We start from the raw sequence: 23,674 nt of genomic DNA on the forward strand, positions 1-23,674 counted from the left end.
GATTGATTCCACTTCGCTCCCTCGATGCTCTTTTGTGTCTCGACGTGAAAAAGCCCCGCGTTAATTTCCCAGAGCAGCAGAGTCTTCGGAATAATTAGAGGAGAAAACGGCGTCTCCATCGAGGGCCAGTGAGTCAGCACAAGTCAAATGCTTTGCAGTTTAGTGAAATGATCGCCGCTCTCTGTGCTCCTTGAAGCATCCAGACCTTTCTGTTTTGTCTCTAACTGGAGTCATCTTGTTGTTGTTTTGATAATACTTCACGCCACTATCATTTCCATCGGCGCTAAGCGGAGACCTTTTGTGCTTTCACCTCGACAGCACAAAGCTAATCCGTCAGTGCGAGCAGCTCAAATTTCCATATTATAATCCAAAGCCTTTGTGTCTGGAAGAATTAGCATATTGTCTTCTGTGAGTTGGGGGGAGTTTCTCTGATCTGAGGGGTGGAGTTGAAAATTCAGTTTTAATGTAAGCTGACATCCCATTCCGTGTTGGCTGCAGCTGTATTTATGTATTCATTTTTTTCTGAGGTGGTTAATCCATCTTCTCCATGTCCACAGGTGTCTGTTTCTCCCCAGCCTGGCGCCTCACAACGCCCCCACCAACAACACCAACGCCTCGGGGGTCAGCGATGGCGCCGTGCTGAGCGGGATGGGGACAGGTACAGATGATTAGATGCTTGAAAAGTTTTGGGATTGTTGAGTTTCTATTTTTCAGCGACAGGAATTCCATTGAAAAAGTGACACTAACGAACATTATTAACATGATCCCAGGGGGGAAACTTTACCTCACATGTTGAACATTTTGCACTTGCCAGCGTTGCTTTGGAAACTATTACAGCTCACCGTTGTTATATTTTTTTTTTCACTGAAGCAGTGAATGAGTAATAATAGATTCAGGTCTTTTTTTTCTCCTCCTCACAGCCTTCCAGTCATCCCACCTGCTTTTATTTTAGCCCACAGATATGCCAAAACTGCTATATGTAAAGCGGACGAAACACATTGCCGCCTCTTTTTCCCCCCGTGTAGGTTTCATTTTTAACCGCACACGTGCAACCAGCAAAATGTTTAGTACCTGAAATCTGCTTTGTCCTGGAGGTTTTTTTTTTTCTTTTTTCGTATCCACTAATGTCACTGTTCATCTACAGACGGAAACTCGTAGTTTAGTTGAACGCACTGGCCATTCCTATATGTTAAAAACAAATCTGTTGGATATGCACTCGTGCTTTAACCCTCAGGGTTTTCAGAGGATAGACCTTTTTAACCAGAGGCAGGAGGTAAAGTGAATCTCTGATGTTATGGGTGAATTTCTAATCGGTAGCCTAATTCAGTATTTATGAAGCACTGCTAGACTCTTATCTTCTCTCATCTCCTGTCTTAAAGGAGACACAGTATGGTTTTGCGAGCAGATATTTTTTCATATTACGAGAGTCGCTGTTTTTGTTTAACAGCTTTTTTTAAATCCTTTTTTTTTTCCTACTGGCATTCATGCAACATGACTCATCATCTCTCTGAAACCAGCCGAATTAGCCTCTCTATTGACTGACTCCCAGAGGAGACTTTACTGCCTTATTTTCCCTGGAAAACAGCCTCTTACGAACACCGAGCGCTCAACACCTGCCCACGTGTATCAAGGGCTTGTTATTTGACACCAGCCCCGAGAAATGACATATTGACCAAACACTGTCAGAAATCCACTGACAGATATGTGAAATAGGAAATAGCTCTGCTAGTCGTGACAATACTTTCAACAACAGTGGAACAAATGGCTTTTTAACCATTTCACCAATGAAGAGCCGATTTTTTTTTTACTATGGACAGCACACAAACTTTCAACATACAAGAATATGTGGGAAAACAAAGGTTTCCTTTAGCGGCTCCTTGTCCTCAGCTTGGATTGGGTTCCTCCGTCTGTTTACCCAGTCATCTGCTCTGTGTACTCATCCACCCCACACTGTTCTCCTCATGTCTTCTTCGCCTAGTCACACAAAGCTATTTATAAACCCGCTGCCCCCCCTCCCTCCCCAATCCTCCCCGTCATTCACGTTTCCCAATTCTCCGGCCGTTTGGTCTCTTATCTCCATCTCCCAGTTCTGTTTGCCCCCTCCTTCGGTGCGTCCTCCTCCTTTCAGCTGTCCTCAATCTGTCTCCATTCTCCGTCACCGTCCCTCCCTTTTCCCTTACCTCACTCATCTCGCTCCTTCTCTTCCCTCCGATCTCTTCCTCTCCCTCTGCTTTCTGACCCATATCTGTTGCTGACTTTATCCCGCAGCCGCCTACCGATTCACTCGAGAAGTGATTGTGTCACCTCCGGTTAATTTTTACTAACTGTTTCACTTTGTCAGCTTCTTTCTGTCCTGGTGGACCAGGTCTAATCTGGTCATGGTCCTGTGTGCTGAAGACAACTATCCAGTCCAGTGTGGAGAGTTATCACTGTAACAATACCTGAGAAGTTTAATTATAACCAGGCTAGAAAGGTTTCCCAGTCCATGTTCTCCTGGGAGCCGCTCTGACGCGCTGACGTTGTTCTTCTTCCCCTCCAGGTGAGCGCTTGTTTCCTCCCCCGTCCGGCCTCAGCTACTCCACCTGGTTCTGCGTGGAGCACTTCAGCGCGGCCCCCCAGGCCCACCCGGTGCGGCTGCTGACGGTGGTGCGCCGGGCCACCTCGTCGGAGCAGCACTACGTCTGCCTGTCCGTGGTGCTGTCGGCCAAAGACCGCTCGCTCACCGTCTCCACCAAGGAGGAGCTGCTGCAGACCTACTGTGAGTCCCGCCCGTCCACGAGATCCGCCCGTCACTTCAGATGATGGCTCCTCTGAGCCAAATAATTAGCGGCACCTCTAAACCTGGCATGAGTAACACTGTCACACGTCAGGAGTGAAGTAATGCATGCTAATGAAGCTAAAATGTACAGCAAAAACACCATAACAAGCTTCACTACAGTGGAATCAAACTATACAGACCACTGCTTTAGTGTAACAGTATTATCTGATCATGTAAAAAAAAACAACAACATGTAAATATAGCCTGAAACCAAAAATGAGGAAATAACACTAGTTATCTACATATTAACTTGCATCTATTTTAAGCTCAAATTCATTAGTGTTACACGTTGCTCTCTAAACTGACTCACAATCTTCTTATGCAGCTGCACGGCATGATGCTGCCTCCACCTTGTTTTACAGTAAACAAGCTTCAGAGAAATGAAAAGAGGAAGCACATTTTGAGTCATTTACAGTTTATTCAGGTCGTAAACACAACTCTCATCTGAATTTTTTTAGACTGATGAAGAAAGCAATCTCATTTTGGGATTTCCTCTGGTTTTTGTTGAATAACTTAAGGCAGTCCTTTGTAGTGATAATTCATTTGCTGTTATTTGTCATTCTTTTCAGGATTGTTTATGTGAAACTTCAGTAACTTTTAGTATTTTTGTTTGTGCACATGAAACGTTTCTTTTCAATGCGTCCTGTTATCAGTGTGTTCTGCATTTGATCTGTATGTTGCGTTTCCACGTAGTCAATCATATCTGAATTTTGTCAAACAAACAATAATTTTCAAACATTACATTTTTTCCCCGCTTTTACAAGTTAATGATATGAAATTATTTCAATGACAACATGAAAAAGCAGTTTCTGTTTAAAGAAATATACTCTGTTTTCATGTTTATTGTTTTCATCAAATATACTCTGCACAATAAATCTATATACTTTAAATGTAAATGTGATTATTCCACTGTTTCACCCGTCACTAAGTGAAATTGGGCTGTAAGTGGCTGCTGAACACTGCTTCCACAGAGGGTGAAGTCACTCCCAGCTGATGTTTTTACCCCTCTGACTCACTCATGTTGCCCCCCCCCCCTCCTCCCCCCTCCCTCCGAGCAGCCGACGAGTCGAGTGAAGAAGCCTCCTTCTACGAGATCCTGCCCTGCTGCGCCCGCTTCCGCTGTGGCGACCTGATCGCGGAGGGCCAGTGGCACCACCTGGTGCTGGTCATGAGCAAAGGCATGCTGAAGAACAGCATGGCCACGCTGTACCTGGACGGCCAGCTCATCAACACCGTCAAGGTAACGCCGCACACCGCTGGACGTTTCTATCAAACCACCAGAGTTTTGACACGGCGCTCTATGGCTGCGATCACCCTGCTGGTCTTGATGCCCACGTTGGATCTGCTGCCTAAAATAGCGGAAAAACGCACCCTAAATTTTCACGTTGAAGTCAGAGACGCGAGGTGGAGCAAGAACACAGTGGTGTGAGAAAGAAGAACCTCAGTAACGTTTCAGTGAAGCAGGATTCAGACAGCAGTGCGGCGCCGCTGCCGTCAGCAGAACTGAATGTGGTCTGTGGTTTCGTGACTTCAGATTCCCCCCCGAGATGAGACAGAATCTGGGAAGCGGCTCAGACAGCCAGCGCAGCTTCCTCTCAGCGACACTGATAACAGCAGCTTAATTTCCTGGCTGCGCCGAGCGAGCGGGAAGCAAGCCGTCGGACTCGTGTCTGTCTGGCTGTTGGTTTCTTTCCCTCATCGGGGTGTTGTGGGTCGGCCAGATCAGCTGGAAAGGAAATGATACGATGACGTTGTGGTCAATGAGTCGCGGTTGTACGGCGATTTCCACACGAGACACCCCCACAGTTCAAACTGCATTCAAAAGGTGAATCCTTGTGCACATAAAGGCTCTCTTTTGTTTTTCTGAGTACATTTAAGAAAGAAAGTGCCTGAAAATCCAACACAAAGCCCAAAACCTGCAGTCTGAAGTCAGTAGTCCCCCACAGTCCCAAAGGAGCTCCAGACAAAACAGGACTCAAGCTTTTTAAAAATTCATCAAAACACATCATTGGTCAAAATTCACTGCATGATGGAGGGCTGAACTGTAAATATAACAAAATTTTACAAAAGAAAAGCTTGATGTGCCACAGTTCAGATCAGTCAAACTTTTTTGTTTTGTCTGTTTATAATGATTTCAACACTAGATCGTGTTCTCCAAACATGAATAACACAAGTTTTTCTTTAAATCATGTAAAGTACCGACAAGTGCTTTTCAATGTTCACACTCTATGCGGCGTATTAAATCTTTTTTTTGAGAGGCAGCAATTGTTAGCTCAGCTCATCAGCACGGTGAAGCTGGCACTCACAAGCATGAATCACACACACTGAGATGAATAAAACTCCCACATTCAGAATAAAAAGAAAAAAAAAAAATCAAATAAATTGGATTCAGTCACGTTTTTGCCTCTGGGGCTGATCGGCTTCATACAGTGCTTCCCTAGTGCAGCATCTCTTTCATCAGATACCCTCCAAAGTGCAAACAAACCTCCTGAAGCCACATCAGCATGCAGATGTTAGTCTGCGTCATGCTGTGAGGAAGAGGGAGCATCCTCATCCTCAGAGAGCTCATGGGAGGAAGCAGCGGTGAAGACTTTCACTACACTTTAAATAGGAGAAATGCAAATCAGTTATCAAAGTTTTATATCTTGAGAGTAAGTAAGGCCATTTAAAAAAATGTGACTTTTGCCATAAATTGAAGATATTTTGACCGCTGTGTTCCCTCCTCCAGCTGCACTACATCCACAGCGGTCCGGGCGGCTCCGGCTCCACCAACCCCCCCGTGGTGAGCACGGTGTACGCGTACATCGGGACGCCGCCCGCCCAGCGCCAGATCTCCAGCCTGGTGTGGCGCCTGGGGCCCAGCCACTTCCTGGAGGAGGTCCTGCCCGCGGCCAGCGTCGCCGCCATCTACGAGCTGGGACCCAACTACGTGGGCAGCTCGCAGGCCGTCTACCTGCCCTGTAAGTCTCCGTCACACCTCCGCTTCTCTACTCTTGCAACACTTTTACATTTTACCAGCTGAAATCTTGTGATTTTCTTCAATTGGACTTTGTTCCTTTCAGTTTTGTCCGGCTATCTCCTCAGTTTTTTACACCTCTCTGTTTCTTCCAGGTAAAGACTCAAAGGCGGAGGTGTCCCCGGCCTCTCCGGTGGTGCTGGTAGCAGAGGAGAAGGTGTCCTTCAGTCTCTACGCCTTCTCCGCCTCCATCCTCACCGTGGCCAAGATCAGGAAGGTCTACAACAAACTGGACAGCAAAGCCATCGCCAAGCAGGTTAGGAAAGAGTTGGAGAATGAACAAACGAGCTTCGAGGGGGGTTAATACACTTTGCTTAACCAGAAAAAAGATGAGGCTGAAGCCAATTGGTTCATACCTCTACTATGAATTCTGTGAATATGAATAACACTATGAATAACACAGAAAATGAGAGACTCTCAAACTATTAAAAATGAATTAAAAGAACAACAACATAAATGATCCCCTAATTTTTATGTATTTCACACCTTTTCTGATGGAGCTGCATCTGATTTCATCACAACAGTTGGTTCCTAGTTGACTCCATTAACCTTCTCACAACCGTTAAATAGAGACAGGAAGCTTCTGCTCTGATGAACAGGGCGTTGCTGTCATCTTCTCATTTGTAAAGAAACAGTGATAAGTGTCAGGCAGGGTGACGTGTTTGTGTTGTGACTGAAGTCGGTGCAGCTCAGCGTTCGGCTGATGTAACGTCACCGCTGACTGATGTAACTCCATGAAAAAAGGAACCTCTCTGTCCCTCCGCTGCACGGCTAAATTTGGCAAATAGCAGGTCGGGAGCGGACTCTCAGCTGAAGTCCAGCTTAAATAATAAATAAGAACTCTCACGAAACTGTCTTCTGCAGTTTAACTCAGAAAATGTTGTATTCTTATATTGTGTTGACTGGATTTATTGATTTGTGTGTATAATGCTAACCTGCACCCCCTCGCTGAACATCTTTGTCCTCTCCAGCTCGCCGTGTCGTCCCATGAGAACGCCACTCCAGTCAAGCTCATCCACAACGCGGCGGGACACCTGAACGGGCCGGCGCGGACCGTCGGCGCCGCCGTCATCGGATATTTAGGTAAACTCTGCAGCACTCTGCGTTTCCACAGCGGCCTCGGAGGATCACAGAATCAAAACACATCTTTCATTCTTTAGGCGTCCGTGCCTTCGTGCCCAAACCTGTGGCCTCAAGCCTGCAGTACGTGGGCGGGGCCGCCGCCATCCTGGGCCTGGTCGCCATGGCGTCGGACGTGGAGGGGCTGTACGCCGCCGTTAAGGCTTTGGTGTGCGTGGTTAAGAGCAACCCGCTGGCCAGTAAGGAGATGGAGCGCATCAAAGGCTACCAGGTGAGAACGAGGAACGAAGGCGGGAATGAAGCAGAGTTTCACTAGATCAGTTTAGAGATCGCCTCGACCTGATCTTCACCGGAACGTCCTGTGTGTCACAGCTGCTGGCCATGCTGCTGAAGAAGAAGCGCTCACTGCTCAACAGCCACATCCTCCACCTCACCTTCTCCCTGGTGGGGACGGTGGACAGCGGCCACGAGACCTCCATCATCCCCAACTCCACCGCCTTCCAGGACCTGCTGTGCGACTTCGAGGTGAGATGGCCGCTCGGTTTGCCTCCTTCACATCAGTCAGGCCTCGTCGGACGGAGATTAGATTAGTCTCTATGTTGATTTCCACTGTATATTCACATTTTCCACATATTAAAACTTAATATATTCATATTTTTTTGCACTGAAACAAAGACAGAGCTTTATAGTTGCAATTATTAATGGATTATAATGCAGTTGTTTAGTGGTTCAAGTCTACTTTTTCTGCTGCTCCTCAGGTGTGGCTCCACGCTCCCTACGAGCTCCATCTGTCCCTGTTTGAGCATTTCATCGAACTGCTGACAGAATCCAGGCAAGTATCAGAGACCGGGTTGTTTTTGTTACAGCCGTGGAGATTTAAGGCTAAATGTATTTTTTTTTTTTATTTTTTTTTTTTTTCTGTTTGACTGTTTTATGCAGCGAGGCGGCTAAAAACGCTAAGTTACTGCGGGAGTTCCAGCTGATCCCGAGGCTGCTGCTGACCCTGAGGGACACCTCGCTGTCCCAGCCCACTGTGGCCGCCATCAGCAACGTGCTCAGTCTGCTGCTGCAGGGCTTCCCCAACCAGTACGACCTGCTGCGGTGAGTCAGGACAACATGAGGATGATAATCTGATGATTATCTGGACATCCGGGATCACTTCAGAGCGCTGATACTTCAAAGTCTGTCCATTAAAAGACAATAGAGGGGATTTAATTGTAAATTTCTTAGTTGTGCAAGAGAATATTTCAGTATTATTCAATGTTTTGAACACGACAGCTCATGATGAGATAAAAATGTGTTGTTTTTTTGTATCAGAACCTAAAAGTTATAACTTTTTCCTCCTCTCAGGTTCGGTCAGTTCATCTCCTCCACTCTGCCCACATTCGCCGTCTGCGAGAAATTCGTCGTCATGGAGATCAACAACGAGGAGAAGCTGGACGGAGGTAACAGTGACGGAGATGCCAGTGTTGAAGTCGGTATTCAGACCTTGCAGGCCTGAAGGTCTGAAGGTGGATCTCTTCTGATTCCAGGGAACGAGGACGACTTCGGCGGCCTCCTGTCGGCCAACCTCATCCTGCTGAGGAACCGGCTGCTGGACAACCTGCTCCGACTGCTGTTCACCACCAAGGAGAAGTGCTCAGTCAACGCTCAGTACGACACTTCCCTCATGAGTTTGAATTTTTTTTAAAGATTTTAAAAATTGCTTTTCTGCATTTTTATGACAAAAGAAAAATTCCTCTTAATTCTAATGCGGTGGTTTGACCCCCCCACGCAGGGCTTGTGACGAGCTGGTGCGGACGCTCGGCTTCGACTGGCTGCTGATGTTCATGGAGGAGCACCTGCACTCCAGCACGGTGACGGCCGCCCTGTGGATCCTGGTGGTGCTGCTGTCCAACCAGTCCATCCTCAACCGCTTCAAGGAGGGCCTGTGCGGCGGCGGCTGGCTGGACCACACCGACTCCGTCCTCACCAACAAGATCGGCACCGTGCTGGGTGAGTCGGGGGGGTAAAATGGAGATCTCCTCTGTGGGTGAATGTCTCTCAAAGTGCCGGTTTCTGCTGTAAACACTGTGTGTTGTGTCGCGGCCGACGGCAGCAGACGCCTCCCCCCACGCGGGCAGCGCTCTCCGTCGGAGCTGGCCGTCCTTCAGTAAACACAGAGCGGCTCAGTTTGTGTGCCGCAGAGCCAAGGGTTGGTCCTCTCTACTGTTTGTGCCCTCCTGCTCTCCGTAGTTCCTCCCAGAACAGTGGTTCTCGACTGGTTTCCTCCTCAAAACTCTTCAAATGATCGAGCAGACTGAGGAAATAACCTGGTTCTGTTTGGGGTCTCTCTCTATGAAACCAGCAGACTATAACTAACTGGAAGTCTTAAATTTTATACTAGTAATTTCAATGTACCCGACTTTTAAGATAAACATCTTCAAGTCACTTAGAATCCAAATGTTTCCAATATATATAAAAACGTCATAAAGAAAACATAATTACTCGTTTATATTGTAAAATAATTAGCCCGGAGTTACATATTTACTCAGCTGTGACTTATTAAAGTTGTCAAAAGTGGCATTTGTTCACATTTTTTTGCTTCGTGTCTTCATACTGAACAAAGAAATCCATTCCTGATAGAAGCTCAAAACTAAATATTAAATATTTAATAATGAATAAATCATTTTTTCAGGATAAATTGATAATTTCAGAGAGAAAGATTACCTTTCACCACAAATTCTAGTTTTTTTTTATTTATTTTTGCTGCATTTGTGCTGAAAAATCTCTTGAAATATACAAAGTGTACATATTTATGGTCACACTCGTGGCTGCATTAGACTGTATATTAAGATGCTGTACTAATGTATTTTTAAACTGTAGATTCAACATTTCTTGATTCCTCAGTTTTCCTGATTGGAAAAATTCAAATATCAGCACTAATATATCCTTTTCTGATTCAGTGTAGATCTGGATCGACTCTGGAGTCTGGAGCAGCTTTAAATTTTACTGGGGAAATCTGCTGGTTTTATGGAGGATGATCCCACAACAAAAGAGGAGTTTTATGAGAAATTATTGTGATGGCAGAGTTCCTTTTTATTTTAGTTTTCAGGTTGAGAGTCACTGTTCGTGAATAGTAACCTGGCTTATTAGAGAGTTTGAAAAAAAAAAACAAAAAAAAACAAAGGAAGACGTTTTTACTTTCTTTGACCTGCTGAAAGATTTTTATCCCCCAAAAATACAACATTTTCCCTTTTTTTTAAATATCAACACTGTTTGAAACAAATTTAATGATTCACATCTGATTATTTAGCTCTGTTTTGTTTTTCTCTCTTTTTAATCTGTGAACATTTTTTTTAAACTTTTCTTTGATCCACTGACTTGTTTGCTGTTTTTCACTTGGAATTTTTCGACTCTGAAACATCCCAGTTAATTTTCAAGATTTTGATCTCCATAATCTAAAAATGGGGCACTGCCTTTCAGATATTCCGTCAAAAAGTGGTTCCACTTCAGGAAAATATTCAGTCAAAGCACATTTATCAATGTGTTGCTTATTAAAGCTCTTTTTATTTTTCTCCTGATGTGGTTTTTGGGGAAAGCTGAGAGATTTCTGCTGGTTTTGTTTAACCCTCCAGCTGTCGATGTTGTGTCACCCATAAGGTTTTATTTATTGATTTGTTTTGACCCAATATTTCTCATTTTAACCTTAGATTATTTCAGGCCAGCATCAGAATTTTGTGTTATTTTTCTTACAGTTCAGTGACAGCAATTATTATGATTTTGAATCGTAACCTGGACATATTTAGCATTTTTTTTCTAGATAAGCTTTTGAGTTGAAACCCTTAGTTTCATTCAGATTTGTTGTATTGCTCCCAGCGCGATACATAAATCCAACCCTTTAGATCGGGGGTGTCAAACATGAGGCCCGTGAACCAAAAAAGGGAAAACATTGCAAAGAAACCATCAAATTTACAACAAATTTTTCTTTTAACATAACATTGAGACCTGAGCTGAGATATCAGCGATTCTGCCCTGAAAGCTAACAAATTCGCATCAGCCTCAAGGCCATGCGGTCAGTGTGAGTTTGCATGCAAAATAAAGTTTTTTTTTGAAAAAAAATTCATTGTATTTCACACCACAAAGTATCATTAAAATAACTTTATAATGACATTGTAGCAATTTTCAGAAGCAGATGTGAAACATTATGCAAAAAAAAATGGCAATTTTTCACAGTGTGTACTCTGGTTTGATGGCACTGTGTGGTTTGACACCCCCGCTTTAGATGGTGCACAGTTGGATCCTCCTCTATAACCCCGCTTCTCTCAGCCTGCAGCCACAGTCTTTGTTCACACTGTTTGCATTGATCCGGTCTGTAAACTGTAAAAACCGCTGCTGCGTCCAGGGTTCAACGTGGGCCGCAGTGCCGGCGGCCGCTCCACTCTGCGCGAGATCAACCGGGACGCCTGCCACTTCCCGGGGTTCCCCGTGCTGCAGACGCTGCTGCCCAAACACACCAACGTGCCCGAGCTGTACTTCCTGCTCATGGCTCTGTTCCTGCAGCAGCCGGTCACCGAGCTGCCGGACAGCCTGCAGGTACATGTTAGTACACCCTACCTTCTCTTATCCCTTTTCTTCCATAAATGCCATTTATCCCACGGTTACCGGTGAAAATCTGTTACCCAGTGTGTGTGTCTGCTCTCTCAGTTCGACCTGGACTCTATCTGGACCTTTATCTTCGGGATGCCGGCCTCCAGCGGGACGGTGGTGGGCTCCATCCACAGCGTGTGCACCGAGGCCGCCTTCCTGCTGCTGGCCATGCTGCGCAGCATGCTCAACCTGGTGAGGACCCGACCAAACGCAAAGACGAGTCAAAGTGTTTTAGTGCCAGGTGTCAAATTACAAGCACGGGATGCCGTCCTCGGGCAGGCAAAGTGCTCTTTAAAGAGGTTTGATGGAAGCTAATTCAGGAAGGAGGGATATTTTATGTGCAATAATGCTCATTAAATCTATAATCTTTTCAGCATTGTTGATATCTAAAAGCAAGCCCTACAGTGGTCAGCCTGTTGTGCTTCCCGTGCCTGACCTGTGCTCGTGTTGTGCTCCGTCCAGCCGTGGCAGTCGGAGGAGGAGGGCTCCTGGCTCAGAGAGTACCCCGTCACTCTCATGCAGTTCTTCAGATACCTTTACCACAACGTGCCCGACCTGGGGCCCATGTGGCACAGCCCCGAGTTCCTCTGTGCGCTGGCAGCCTCGGTCTTCCCCTTCAACATCAGGCCCTACTCTGAGATGGTCGGTGCCTCCCTCACTCTGACTGTTCCCTCTAATGGGAACGTTTTCTATTGCAACTGTATATGAGATGTTGTAGAAGTGGTGACTTGTTATAACTGTAGCTGCTCTCCCCCAGGTGAGTGACCTGGACGATGAAGCCGGCTCCCCCATCGAGGAGTTCAAGGCCTTCGCCGGGGATTCCGGAATGAACCGCAGCCAGTCGGAGTACTGCAACGTGGGCTCCAAGACGTCCCTGACCAACCACCCGGCCAAGAAGTACGTCTTCGACTTCATGAGGGTTCTGATCATGGACAACCTGTGCATGACCCCGGCCAGCAAGCAGACGCCCATCATCGACATGCTGCTGGAGGTAAGAGGCTCCAGCTGCTGTGGTGAGCCGGTCATCCTGCACATCTTCTAAATCATAGCAATCAGTAAATTGCTGTGGATTTAGCTGAACTTCAGGAGGATATTTATATTTGAACCCTTTTTATATTCAAGAAATAACCTCAAAAAGCTTGAATTTTTCATTAAAAACAGTCACATACTTTGATTTCCTCTCCTACATCCAATGAGGAACACTTTATTTCAAGAAGAATCTTAAAGTTAATGCTTGTCAGAGAAGACATTTATGCAAAATCTTGTCAGTTTTTCAAATTTTTACTCTTTGATTTCCTTGCAAGTCATATTTTCTTCTCTTATCAACTAAGAAAGCAAAAGAGAAAGTAAAAACATTTGATCTTTGTAAAGTTTTTTGGTGAAATTCAGTCCTTTTCAGAACTGTGTTTTATAATATATTCATGGCACTTGAATGACCGGGACACCTTCTGAAAATAGTATTTCCTGGGGAATCATGTGAACAGTATCAGTCCTAACACAGAATCCTGAGGAACTCCATCACTGCTCCCTGTAGCTGCTAATGGAACCTTTTTTATTAAAGGAAGCATTGTTTGAGTGATTCACCTACACTTCATTAAATCTTCTAAAAGTTGTAATCACCAGTGTTTGTAGCAACCTTTCTTTGTTCTTGTGTTTTCCGTCAGGCTTCTCCAGAACGATCCACCAGAACTCAGCAGAAAGAGTTTCAGTCCAACATCCTGGACGGCGTCATGGAGCATCTGCTGGCTGCCGACGTCCTCCTCGGTCAGAACTGAGACATGCATAAAGTGCACACACACATCTTCGTGTCCGACACACCTCCAACAACACTGCGGCAATATAATGAATTAGAATCTCCATAAATGTGGTTGGACAGCAAAAAATGTTTTTTAAAAAAAATACTATGCACTGGGTTTATCATATTTTTGTATTACTCACAATTGTATTCAATAAACAATTAAAGATTTATCTTAGAAAATAATGTCAAAACACTTATATTAAGGAAAATATTCAATATTCGTTGACTGTTCCGCTGTGTCTCCCTGCAGGTGAGGACGCCTCGCTGCCCCTCAGCAGCGGCGGTAGCTATCAGATCCTGGTCAACAACGTCTTCTACTTCACCCAGCGGGTGGTGGACAAGCTGTGGCAGGGCATGTTCAACAAGGACTCCAAGCTGGTGGTGGACTTCATCGTGCAGCTCATTGGACAGGTGACAGCAGAACGGGATCAGATGAGACTGACATTACAAATGCTCTGCAGTACATTCAAATAACACCACGGCGGTAACAAAGCCACATTCACAGCTTCCCCCCTGACGACTTAACCCAGTTCAGCCCCGGTTGCTCAAACAAATCTTCTTTCTGTGGTATTTCCACAGCGGCTTTAATCTCACTTTCTCGCCTTCCTCCTCCAGTCCAAGCGGCGCTCGCAGGGCCTCTCCCTGGACACCATCTACCACTGCCTGAACCGCACCGTGCTCTACCAGCTCTGCCGGCCCCACAAGACGGTGGCCCAGCAGGTGGCCCTGCTGGACGCGCTGCGGGTCCTCACCGTCAACCGCAACCTGGTGCTCGGACCCGGGAACCACGACCAGGACTTCGTGGCCTGCCTGGCCCACTGCTTCATCTGCCTGCACAGCGGGAGGTACGGCCTGAGTGAGGGAGGGTGGGGGAGGCTTGTTCAGTGAACATCGTAGAGTATTGATCACTTATAAACACTGACAAGTTTTAATCGAAATCTCCTAATACTAGCTGCCTCTTCTCTCACACTGGATGTAGCTCCTCCAATTTAATGAAAAGTTTATTTGTAAAATAGTGTAATTACAATGTATTTACAGTTGAAAATATGCAAAAATTAGAAAAAAAATGTTTGGAAAATGGATTGTTGGACGCAAAATATGACCGAGTGTGTAGAGAGGCTGTGTATAGTTCCGACAGATGTGTACAGAGAAATGAAGAAAAAAATTATCCCAAAAAAATGGAGAAACTACTCGGAGTACCGCTGCTGAAATGATTTTAAAAAGCTGTTACTCGTAATGTGTTTATAAAAGCTGTTGGCTCTTTTGCTCCAAATAATCAAAACCTGCATTGAAAAAGCTGACTTCATGCTCTGAAGTGGCCCCGTGCCGAGTCCACGTCACTCTGAAGATATTCCTATTTTCCTATTTTAAAACCTAAAAAAAATCTAAAAATCTATGAATAGTAAAACTTTATGTAAAAAGCATTCTAACTGCAAGATTCATTCCAAAACACATTGGCTCCTTTGGCTTATTTTCAGGATGTGTGTGTAATCGGTGGGTCAGACTCGGTTCAATCCCTGATTAAAATCATGCCTGTGTTGTAAATACAGTTCCGTTTCAGTGGAACCTTCATAAAACATGCAGGCGACCCTCAAATGATGTGCTGGGAACAGTCTGGATGGTCTTTTATCTTTTCGAGTCTTAACTTGCAGATGCAGTGATGGACTGTGTTCACAGGTGAAGGTTTTTAGATATTGTGATTCCAGGCAGTGATTTCCATCACAGTGTGTAACAATCATAGTTTTCCAAGTTCGATTTTCAGCTTTTTGTCAAAATTACTTGGATTGTTTTGCCCATCAAACTTTTTTATTTCCATATTTTCTCAGCGTCCCATCTTTTTTGGAAACTGTGTTCTATCAGTGTTTCATGCTGGTAGAGTCAGAGTCTCTCTCTCATGGTCTGATCACGTGTGTGGTTTTATGATCACGTGGAGACAGACTGTGGCAGCGGCTCACTTTCCCACCATGCTGGGAACACAATATGTTTTCACACCACACAAAAGGACACTGGTCCTCCGCAGAGAGCCATGAGAACGATCCGGCTCTGCGTGTCCCGATGGAGCTCAGCTGGTGTGTGTGTGTGTGTGTTTGCAGCAGCGTGGAGGGCTTCGGCCTGGAGGCGGAGGCCAGGATGACCACCTGGCACGTCATGATGCCTGCAGAGAACGAAGCCGACGCCACACACAGCCACGATGTCAGCGAGGGTGAGAGTTGTTTACACCCCACTCTGCTCATTTTCACTTATTTTTGGTTTTCTTCACAATAATTTCACAACAATCTGAATCTTATCTATAGAATATTTAAGCGTACTTGTGTGAAGTTTCACCTTTATTTTCATTGGTGACTTTAACACCGAAATCAGTATCAGTTTCAGAGCAAACTGTCCCTCTCTCAACTGTACCAAGCCTCCCAAGACCAGGCTTGGTATTTGACACCTGCATCGTCGTTTATGAAGTCAGTGTCCGTTTGGTGAGGCTTTCTGTGGGCTCCCCTGCAGGGAGGCAGCTGCTGCTGAAGGCCGTGAACCGGGTGTGGACGGAGCTGATGCACAGCAAGCGCCAGATGCTGGAGGACATCTTCAAAGTGTCTCTGCCCTGCAACGACAGGGGACACGTGGACATCGCGACGGCCCGACCCGCCCTGGAGGAGCCGGCCCTCAAGAGCTGGCAGAACCACCTGGGTGAGAAGTTCTGCTTAGTCTGGATGCATTTCCACTGTTATTGGAGCCAATATCCAGCTAATGCACACATGCAGAAGCATGTTCACCACGGTGTGTTCAGGCTCCATTGAGTAATGTTTAGGGTTAATAATAAAAAAAAAACATTTTAAAGGGAAATGTTGAGAATAAATTCAAAATGTCAGGTTGAGATTGTAGTATTTTCAGTTGAATTGGTTTTCGTGATAATATAGACATTTTTATCATACTCTGAACCACAACAGAGAAAAACTTGAAAGTTTAAATTTGAAGGTTATTTTCATGCTGTTTTACCCACTCAAGATAAAATTATGACGTATGAAGCAGCTCGACTAAAATGCGTTTGACATCACTGATTTAAACTGTTGAAAATGTTTACATGTTTGGGAAAAAGAAAAAAAAAAAAACAAAGAAAATCTACATCTTAAGAACAATGCAATTAAAAAAATATATATAAGACAAAAGCTGTAATGTTGCCATGTAACTGCTTAAAAATGAAGTTAGGAATATTTCAATGTTCTATTTTTAATCAATTGATTTATCTTTTTTAAAGTATTTATTGTGACAAAAACTAAAAAAAAAATTAAAGGTTAAATATGAAGTCTAATTGTTGCAAACAAATAAATAATCTGACAATAAAGGCAAAAATCTTGACAGTGAAGTTGAATTGTGTCTAAGAAATGTCACAAAAGAAAGTCTTAATAATTAGGGGGAAAAAAGCAACAATTGAGCTAAACTGTCAAAAAAATACTCATCTGGAGAATGGAGACAAATGTTAAGACAGTGAAAGTTTTAACAAAATGTCAAGTATAAGGTAAAAATGACAGTAGGAAGGAACATACGGAGAAAAAAAGCAGGTGAATGATGTTAGAATGTCAGAAACCATTATTTTTCATAAATAAATACAGAAGGTGAGGAAGTAAAGTTCAAATAAAATGGAGATGTTGAGACTGAAGTTAGATGAACTGAAGGAAAAAGAAATGTAGAAAAGAGCTTCTTTAGCCATTCATGACTGTTGGTAACAGGATGAATAATGAATCTGTCCTCTCCCGGCCTGCCGTGTTCAGTCCATGAGAAGAAGTGCATCAGTCGAGGAGAAGCCGTGGCGCCGGCGACGCAGTCCAAGCTGTCGCGCGTCAGCAGCGGCTTCGGCCTGTCCAAGCTGACGGGCGTCCGTCGCAACAAGAAGGAGAACAGCCTGAACAAGAACAGCCTGTCGGCGCAGGTTCGGAGGAACACCGGCTCAGATCAGTGTCTCTCAGTCTGTCCCCTGTGGTTCACTGCAGTCTGTCTCCCCCCCGCAGGAGACCTTCCAGTGGATGTTCACACACATCGCTGTGGTCCGAGACCTGGTGGCCATGCAGTACAAGGAGCACCAAGAGGTGGGCAGCGGGGGCACACAATTCAGAATTGTCTGAAAAAATATAAAACCAGCTCTGTGAACAGAACATTGAGATCAGTTGTGCCAAACCTAAGGCCCGTGTTTGTTTTCCGCAGCGGCAGCAGAACGCCCTGAAGTACGTGACGGAGGAGTGGTCCTCCATCGAGTACGAGCTGCTGCGGGAGCGCGGCCTCTGGGGGCCGCCCATCGGCTCCCACCTGGACAAGTTCATGCTGGAGATGACGGAGGGGCCGTGCCGCATGAGGAAGAAGATGGTCCGCAACGACATGTTCTACATCCACTACCCGTACATCCCCGAGACGGAGGGCAGCTCCAACCCTGCTCAGGTGGGAGCAAAGGAACGAGTTTAATGATCAATACGCTTAAACTAAAACCTTCAGGTTACCAGGGTCTTCTGGTTGAGTCCAATAGTCCAATAGTAATTTTTGTTTTGGTGACACAGGTCCCGTGGATTTCCATAATTTTTTCGAGAACATTAAATCCGTCAGCATTCCTCCTGTCTTTAATTACAGCTGCCAATAGTCTCTGGTTTTCAATCGTTTCAAATGAAACCATGAAGGTGTTAAATATTGTGTGACTGCTGGTGTGCTTAAGGCTTTTATTTCTGTTTTTCTTCAAATATAATCAATTTCCATACACTGAGCATTCACACTCTGCATTTAACCATTTATCTGTATTTAACCGCCCCTGACAGAAACACACCACAAGTCGGAAGAACCTAAAGGAATGAAAGAATTTGTTAAATCTGGGTTCCAAAAGAGAAAGTGCACTGTTATTTATGAAGTTAGGATCAGAAAAAGATTCATAACTTATTAAATGATGTTCATGAAGAAGCCTTGGGGGGTTTTGGCTTGATTATCATCACAAGCCATCCACTCTTACTTTGTATTTTCCGTTTCCTTTCTTGTTCAAGATTGTTTCATCAAATCCCCACTTAAACACTTTGGTTTTCTTCATTGGGCTAATCTCTTAATAAGCTTATAGAAACCACTTTCACGTTATGTAACATTACATAAAGTCCTTTCTAAAGCTGTCTGTCTGGACTCAGGTGGAGCTGCTCAACCCTTCTAATCTGACGTGAAAGAACTCTTTTGTTTTCAACGCTGCTCCATCCTGGAAATTGGTAAAACAGTGTCAAACAGCGGCGGCCGGTTTGGAGCCTCTTGCAGGCTGTTTTTGGCTCATGGGCCTTATGTTTGACACCCCTGACATACATTAGAAAGCGAGCGGTCGGGTCCCCTTGAGGTTGGAAGAGGTTTATACTCTGTCTTTGCCCTCTGCAGCCCTCCTGCCCCCCTCTGGTGCCTTTAATACCCTCAGCTGTGGTTGACCGTGCCCAGGTACCCCCCCTCTCCCCCCAGGAGACCCCCTCCTGCTCCTGCCTGGTTTTGTTTTGGTGTGTCTGCATGTCAGTAACGGACCGGTTCCACCCAAACCTGAAGGCGACGCTGAAGAACCAGCTCTGCTCTCCTTCACTGGTTTCCTCTCTCGTGTTGTCGGAGGTCTGAGGTTTCCCAAAGTTCTCCGAAGGACTCCAAACTTTCTGCAAGACGACTCTTAACCCTCCTGTCAGACCTGTCTTCTGAACTGGAAGCCCTGCATTTGATACAAACTGCAATACTTCTGTCCCATGTGGTCTTATATATATCAGTTTTGATTGTTTACGCATGTTTTGGAACATTTTATGTTTGTCTAACACATCCAAGGAGAAAAAAATTTTGATTTTTTTTTGTTTTGTGTGATAGTGTTCAACTTGCATATTTTCATACTAATGTTTGATTGTTTGGAAGCAGAAGTGTTTTAGACCCTGTTTACATGGTAACTTTTCAAGTGAAAGCACATTGTTATTGTTTTCTTGTCTCGAAAGTTTTGAGAACAGTGTCCATTTACATGGAAACTGAGTCTCACCTCTTTCCTCTCCCTCCTGCAGAAGCCTCTGCGCTACAGACGAGCCATCAGCTACGACAGTAAGGAGTACTACATGCGCCTCCTGTCGGGGAACCCCGGCATGTACCAGCACTCTGTGGAGCACAGCACGGAGGGAGAGACCGCCCAGCACGAGCCGGAGCACGGAGAGGACACCATCGCCAGGGTCAAAGGTGCAGACGCTAAGGAAGAAAAAATGCTAAAGAGAGCTGGGCACCCCCTCTGCCCCTCCCCTCCTCGTTAACCTGTCTGTGCTGCTCCGCAGGCCTGGTGAAGGCTCCTCTGAAGAGGTCCCGCTCCACGGCGGACGGGGCGGACGAGGACAGCCAGGAGCAGCTGCAGGAGCAGCTGCTGGAGTCCGGGGGTCCAGAGGAGGAGCAGAGGACCGACAACACGTCGCTGCTGCGCCTCCTGGAGGAGGGGGAGAAGGTCGGGACAAACACACACACACACACACACATATGATCGGCTTTCCTTAATGGTTCTTAAACTGACCACGGCCCGTTTTCTCGTCCCGTCCTCTGATCCAGATCCAGCACATGTACCGCTGTGCCCGGGTGCAGGGTCTGGACACCAGCGAGGGTCTGCTGCTGTTCGGGAAGGAGCACTTCTACGTCATCGACGGCTACACCATGACCGTGTCCCGAGAGATCCGAGACATCGACACGCTGCCACCAAAGTACCAGCACTCATTTAGACCTTTCTGAGGCTGTATTTAGTTAAAACACTGCATTAAACCAGTGTACTAATGGATTATCCTCTGATTTGAAGATGTGATTGCTCCCAGTCTCCAGTGTTTCATGATTGCTTTAATTTTTATATTCTTTTTTTTTTCCGTTAGTTGCAACTGTCAGGAAATTAGAAATGTACAAGTTTTTAAAGCTACATCACTGAAAATTATCCCCAGTTGCACAGTTTGAGGGTCCTCAGGTATTTTTTAACATTAACACTTCTCAAAAATATGAATAAACTGGTTCTACAGTGATTGTAATTTAATACATAACCAGGAAATGTGTGAAGGATCTGTGGACAGCTCCTTGCTTGACTTGACTTCACTTCCTTTTCCCATCGTGATATAATGTCCACAGAGTTGGACAGAAGCTCTCTTTGAGGATGTGTTTTTGAGCGCAGCCTTCATGCCGTCAGTAATCCGATCCCCTCGTGGTTTTTCGGTGTGTCTCAGCTGACAGCAGAGGATGATTTCGTGACTTCATTCCTCTGAATGCTGCAGTGTGTGGATGAAGTCATGCTGCCGATGGAGCATGCGTCGCAGCTTTTTACATATTCATCCTCTCCGGGAGCTCACTCCACCTTTTCCCTTAGAGAGAAGTGGGAAAGGAGCCAAAAATGATCTTAGACTGCTTTTAACTTTTTCCATGAACTTCCACACAGTTTTTCTTTTGATGCAGCAGAGGTTGTTTCTTCTTGTATTTTTGTTTCTTTTCGCTGAAGAGGAGATAAAAAGGCAGTTAATTTAAAAAAATAAAACCATCTATTCAAGTTGGACTGTATAAAAATCATCATTTCCACCAAAAGACTGCAGACTCCAGAGTAGATGAAACTGCAGTTGAGGGATGCTGTTATATAAAGTACTTTATCATGCTTTAACATCAGTTATCAAGAAAAACAATGGTAGCATATCGCATATCATATCATATAGCTGCAATTTCTAATATAACCACCAAAAGGTACAACATGAAATCACTATTTGAACGTTTTCTAAATGCAAAACACTGCCGGGTGTATTTTTATCTGATCTGAGCGACGTTGTGCTCTGTGTGTGCAGTTTGCACGAGGCCATCATCCCCAGAGGAGCCAGACAGGGCCAGAGCCAGCTGAAGAGGACATGCAGCATCTTCGCCTACGAGGACATCAAGGAGGTTCACAAGAGGCGCTACCTGCTGCAGGTGGGATTCAACCCCACTGACTCACACTCACTCAGATAAGAATGACTCAAACTACCATGAACTGCAATTCAGTGACAGAAGTTTAAATTGATTGACAGGATTAATTGTACATACCAGAAATGAAAGGGAAAAATAAAGTCGGCAAACTGCTTGAAATTTTGACAATAGAAACTGCAGATGAGACAGAAAAGTGAATTAAGAGCAAGAGAACTGTTTGAAAAAAATAAATCTAAAAGCACATTCAAGTGTTTGCATTCATACTGAATCATATAATTATTGTCTTTTAACATTATTGCTCAATGCTCACCTGATGTTGTGCAGAAAAGGATCTAGACAGAGTTTGTAGTCCGAATCATATTAGTGGAAGAAACCACTTCAGTCCATCAGAAACTCAGCAGTCCTCCATTGTCCCAAATGACCCACTTTGGTACGTTCAGAGCGCTCAGTTTCAGTAACGTCACTGACTCACATGTTGTTGGCATGTTCTTCTCGCAGCCCATGGCGGTGGAAGTGTTCTCGGCCGACGGGAGAAACTACCTGCTGGCTTTCCAGAAAGGAGTTCGCAACAAAGTTTACCAAAGGTAGCGAACACAGCTGGAGACACCACAGCCTCTCGTCTTAAGCTTCCTTAAGCCGATGGCCTCTTTGCCTGTTATCATGTAGTGATGCTACATGATAACGGCTCATTCAGCCGTGACTCACATTGTCAGAATTCATGTTACTGTAAATTCATGACTGTAAATTCCCCCGTTTGCCCCCCTGCAGGTTCTTGGCCGTGGTTCCCTCCTTGGCCGACAGCTCGGAGTCAGTTTCAGGCCAGAGGCCGAACACCAGTGTGGAACAGGGGTAACGCCTTCATTCCTGACTTTACCTAAACTTTAGTTATTGCCAAACTTCTTGTAATATCTTCTCTGCCTTTGTGCTGGTCAGATCCGGACTGCTCAGCACGTTGGTGGGTGAGAAGTCGGTGACTCAGCGATGGGAGGTAAGAACTTTGATTCAAGGCATGAGCAGCTTCTGCAGATGGATGGGATGATAACTGGTTTCATCTGGTTTCCAGAGAGGAGAGATCAGTAACTTCCAGTACCTGATGCATCTGAACACGCTGGCGGGACGATCGTACAACGATCTGATGCAGTATCCCGTCTTCCCCTGGATCCTGGCCGACTTCGACTCCGAAGTGAGGAACAGCTTTAATCTCTGTGACGACATTTAAGTCCAAACCGTTTCCAAATGTTTCCATTGATTTTTGTGAACAGGAGCTGGACCTGAATAACCCCAAGACGTTCCGTAACCTCTCCAAGCCGATGGGCGCCCAGACCGACGACCGCCTCACGCAGTACAAGAAGAGGTACAAGGACTGGGAAGACCCCAACGGTGAGACCCCCAACACTGGACCAACAGACACCCTGCACCTCATATCTCCTCATTTAAGCTTGTTTAGCAGCTTACAGGTGCTATCACACAGCTTTAGATGTTTTTAAAGCTCAACCCGTAAACTCTGTCCCACCAGGGGAAACTCCAGCGTATCACTACGGCACGCACTACTCCTCAGCCATGATCGTGGCGTCCTATCTGGTTCGGATGGAGCCGTTCACACAGATTTTCCTCAGACTTCAGGTTTGAACTGAACTTGCTGAGTTTTCTGTTGAGTGCCTCGAGCGGAGAGTGAAGGAGCGGCTTGTGTGTTTCCAGGGCGGCCACTTCGACCTGGCCGACAGGATGTTCCACAGCGTGCGTGAAGCCTGGCTCTCGGCCTCCAAACACAACATGGCCGACGTCAAGGAGCTCATCCCTGAGTTCTTCTACCTGCCCGAGTTCCTGCTGAACTCCAACAACTTCGACCTGGGTCAGACCCGGAGACATCCGAACACTTTCAAACGTATCGCTTCTTCTTTGTTGACTTAATGTTTCCTTTTCCGCTCTGCTCCAGGAGCCAAACAGAACGGCACCAAGCTGGCCGATGTCATCCTCCCGCCCTGGGCCAAAGGAGACCCCCGGGAGTTCATCCGGGTCCACAGAGAGGTGGGAGAAGCCGACACGCTTTCCCTGATCTGAGAGCTCCGAGCGAGCGCTGACCTTGGGTGTGTCCGCAGGCGCTGGAGTGCGACTACGTGTCGGCTCACCTCCACGAGTGGATCGACCTGATCTTCGGCTACAAGCAGCAGGGTCCGCCGGCCGTGGAGGCCGTCAACGTCTTCCACCACCTGTTCTACGAGGGCCAGGTCGACATCTACAACATCAACGACCCGCTCAAGGAGACGGCCACCATCGGCTTCATCAACAACTTCGGGCAAATCCCCAAACAGGTGAGAAGAGCTTCTGCAGATGTTACATGTTTACATGTTAGAGCGGTGCTTAACAGCCTTTTTCTTAATCTTTGGTTCGGTTCAGAGATTCTTAC

The 23,674-nt window shown here is 45.7% G+C and overlaps 1 protein-coding gene across 3 annotated transcripts in view; it reads left to right on the plus strand.

The window, feature by feature from the left end:
- The window catches only part of wdfy3 (WD repeat and FYVE domain containing 3), a 66,831-nt gene that overhangs the window by 33,781 nt on the left and 9,376 nt on the right, over positions 1-23,674 (plus strand). For 2 of the 3 annotated variants that reach the window (XM_030105205.1, XM_030105207.1), the window contains 38 exons: positions 558-658; positions 2,540-2,758; positions 3,877-4,058; positions 5,547-5,778; positions 5,930-6,090; positions 6,806-6,917; positions 6,995-7,185; positions 7,287-7,439; positions 7,673-7,746; positions 7,854-8,015; positions 8,265-8,359; positions 8,447-8,567; positions 8,692-8,909; positions 11,299-11,495; positions 11,601-11,735; positions 12,006-12,185; positions 12,301-12,534; positions 13,208-13,307; positions 13,592-13,752; positions 13,957-14,186; positions 15,435-15,544; positions 15,838-16,020; positions 17,103-17,260; positions 17,340-17,417; positions 17,533-17,763; positions 19,368-19,536; positions 19,629-19,792; positions 19,894-20,042; positions 21,150-21,270; positions 21,766-21,851; positions 22,036-22,116; positions 22,201-22,255; positions 22,331-22,450; positions 22,530-22,647; positions 22,784-22,890; positions 22,966-23,119; positions 23,204-23,295; positions 23,367-23,579. In XM_030105205.1, the coding sequence (XP_029961065.1) occupies positions 558-658; positions 2,540-2,758; positions 3,877-4,058; positions 5,547-5,778; positions 5,930-6,090; positions 6,806-6,917; positions 6,995-7,185; positions 7,287-7,439; positions 7,673-7,746; positions 7,854-8,015; positions 8,265-8,359; positions 8,447-8,567; positions 8,692-8,909; positions 11,299-11,495; positions 11,601-11,735; positions 12,006-12,185; positions 12,301-12,534; positions 13,208-13,307; positions 13,592-13,752; positions 13,957-14,186; positions 15,435-15,544; positions 15,838-16,020; positions 17,103-17,260; positions 17,340-17,417; positions 17,533-17,763; positions 19,368-19,536; positions 19,629-19,792; positions 19,894-20,042; positions 21,150-21,270; positions 21,766-21,851; positions 22,036-22,116; positions 22,201-22,255; positions 22,331-22,450; positions 22,530-22,647; positions 22,784-22,890; positions 22,966-23,119; positions 23,204-23,295; positions 23,367-23,579 (5,647 nt within the window). The remainder of the gene's footprint in view (positions 1-557; positions 659-2,539; positions 2,759-3,876; positions 4,059-5,546; positions 5,779-5,929; positions 6,091-6,805; positions 6,918-6,994; positions 7,186-7,286; positions 7,440-7,672; positions 7,747-7,853; positions 8,016-8,264; positions 8,360-8,446; positions 8,568-8,691; positions 8,910-11,298; positions 11,496-11,600; positions 11,736-12,005; positions 12,186-12,300; positions 12,535-13,207; positions 13,308-13,591; positions 13,753-13,956; positions 14,187-15,434; positions 15,545-15,837; positions 16,021-17,102; positions 17,261-17,339; positions 17,418-17,532; positions 17,764-19,367; positions 19,537-19,628; positions 19,793-19,893; positions 20,043-21,149; positions 21,271-21,765; positions 21,852-22,035; positions 22,117-22,200; positions 22,256-22,330; positions 22,451-22,529; positions 22,648-22,783; positions 22,891-22,965; positions 23,120-23,203; positions 23,296-23,366; positions 23,580-23,674) is intronic. The other variant, XM_030105206.1, reaches the window with a different exon arrangement.

This window comes from Salarias fasciatus, chromosome 12, assembly GCF_902148845.1.
Source record: "Salarias fasciatus chromosome 12, fSalaFa1.1, whole genome shotgun sequence".
NCBI lineage: Eukaryota > Metazoa > Chordata > Actinopteri > Blenniiformes > Blenniidae > Salarias > Salarias fasciatus.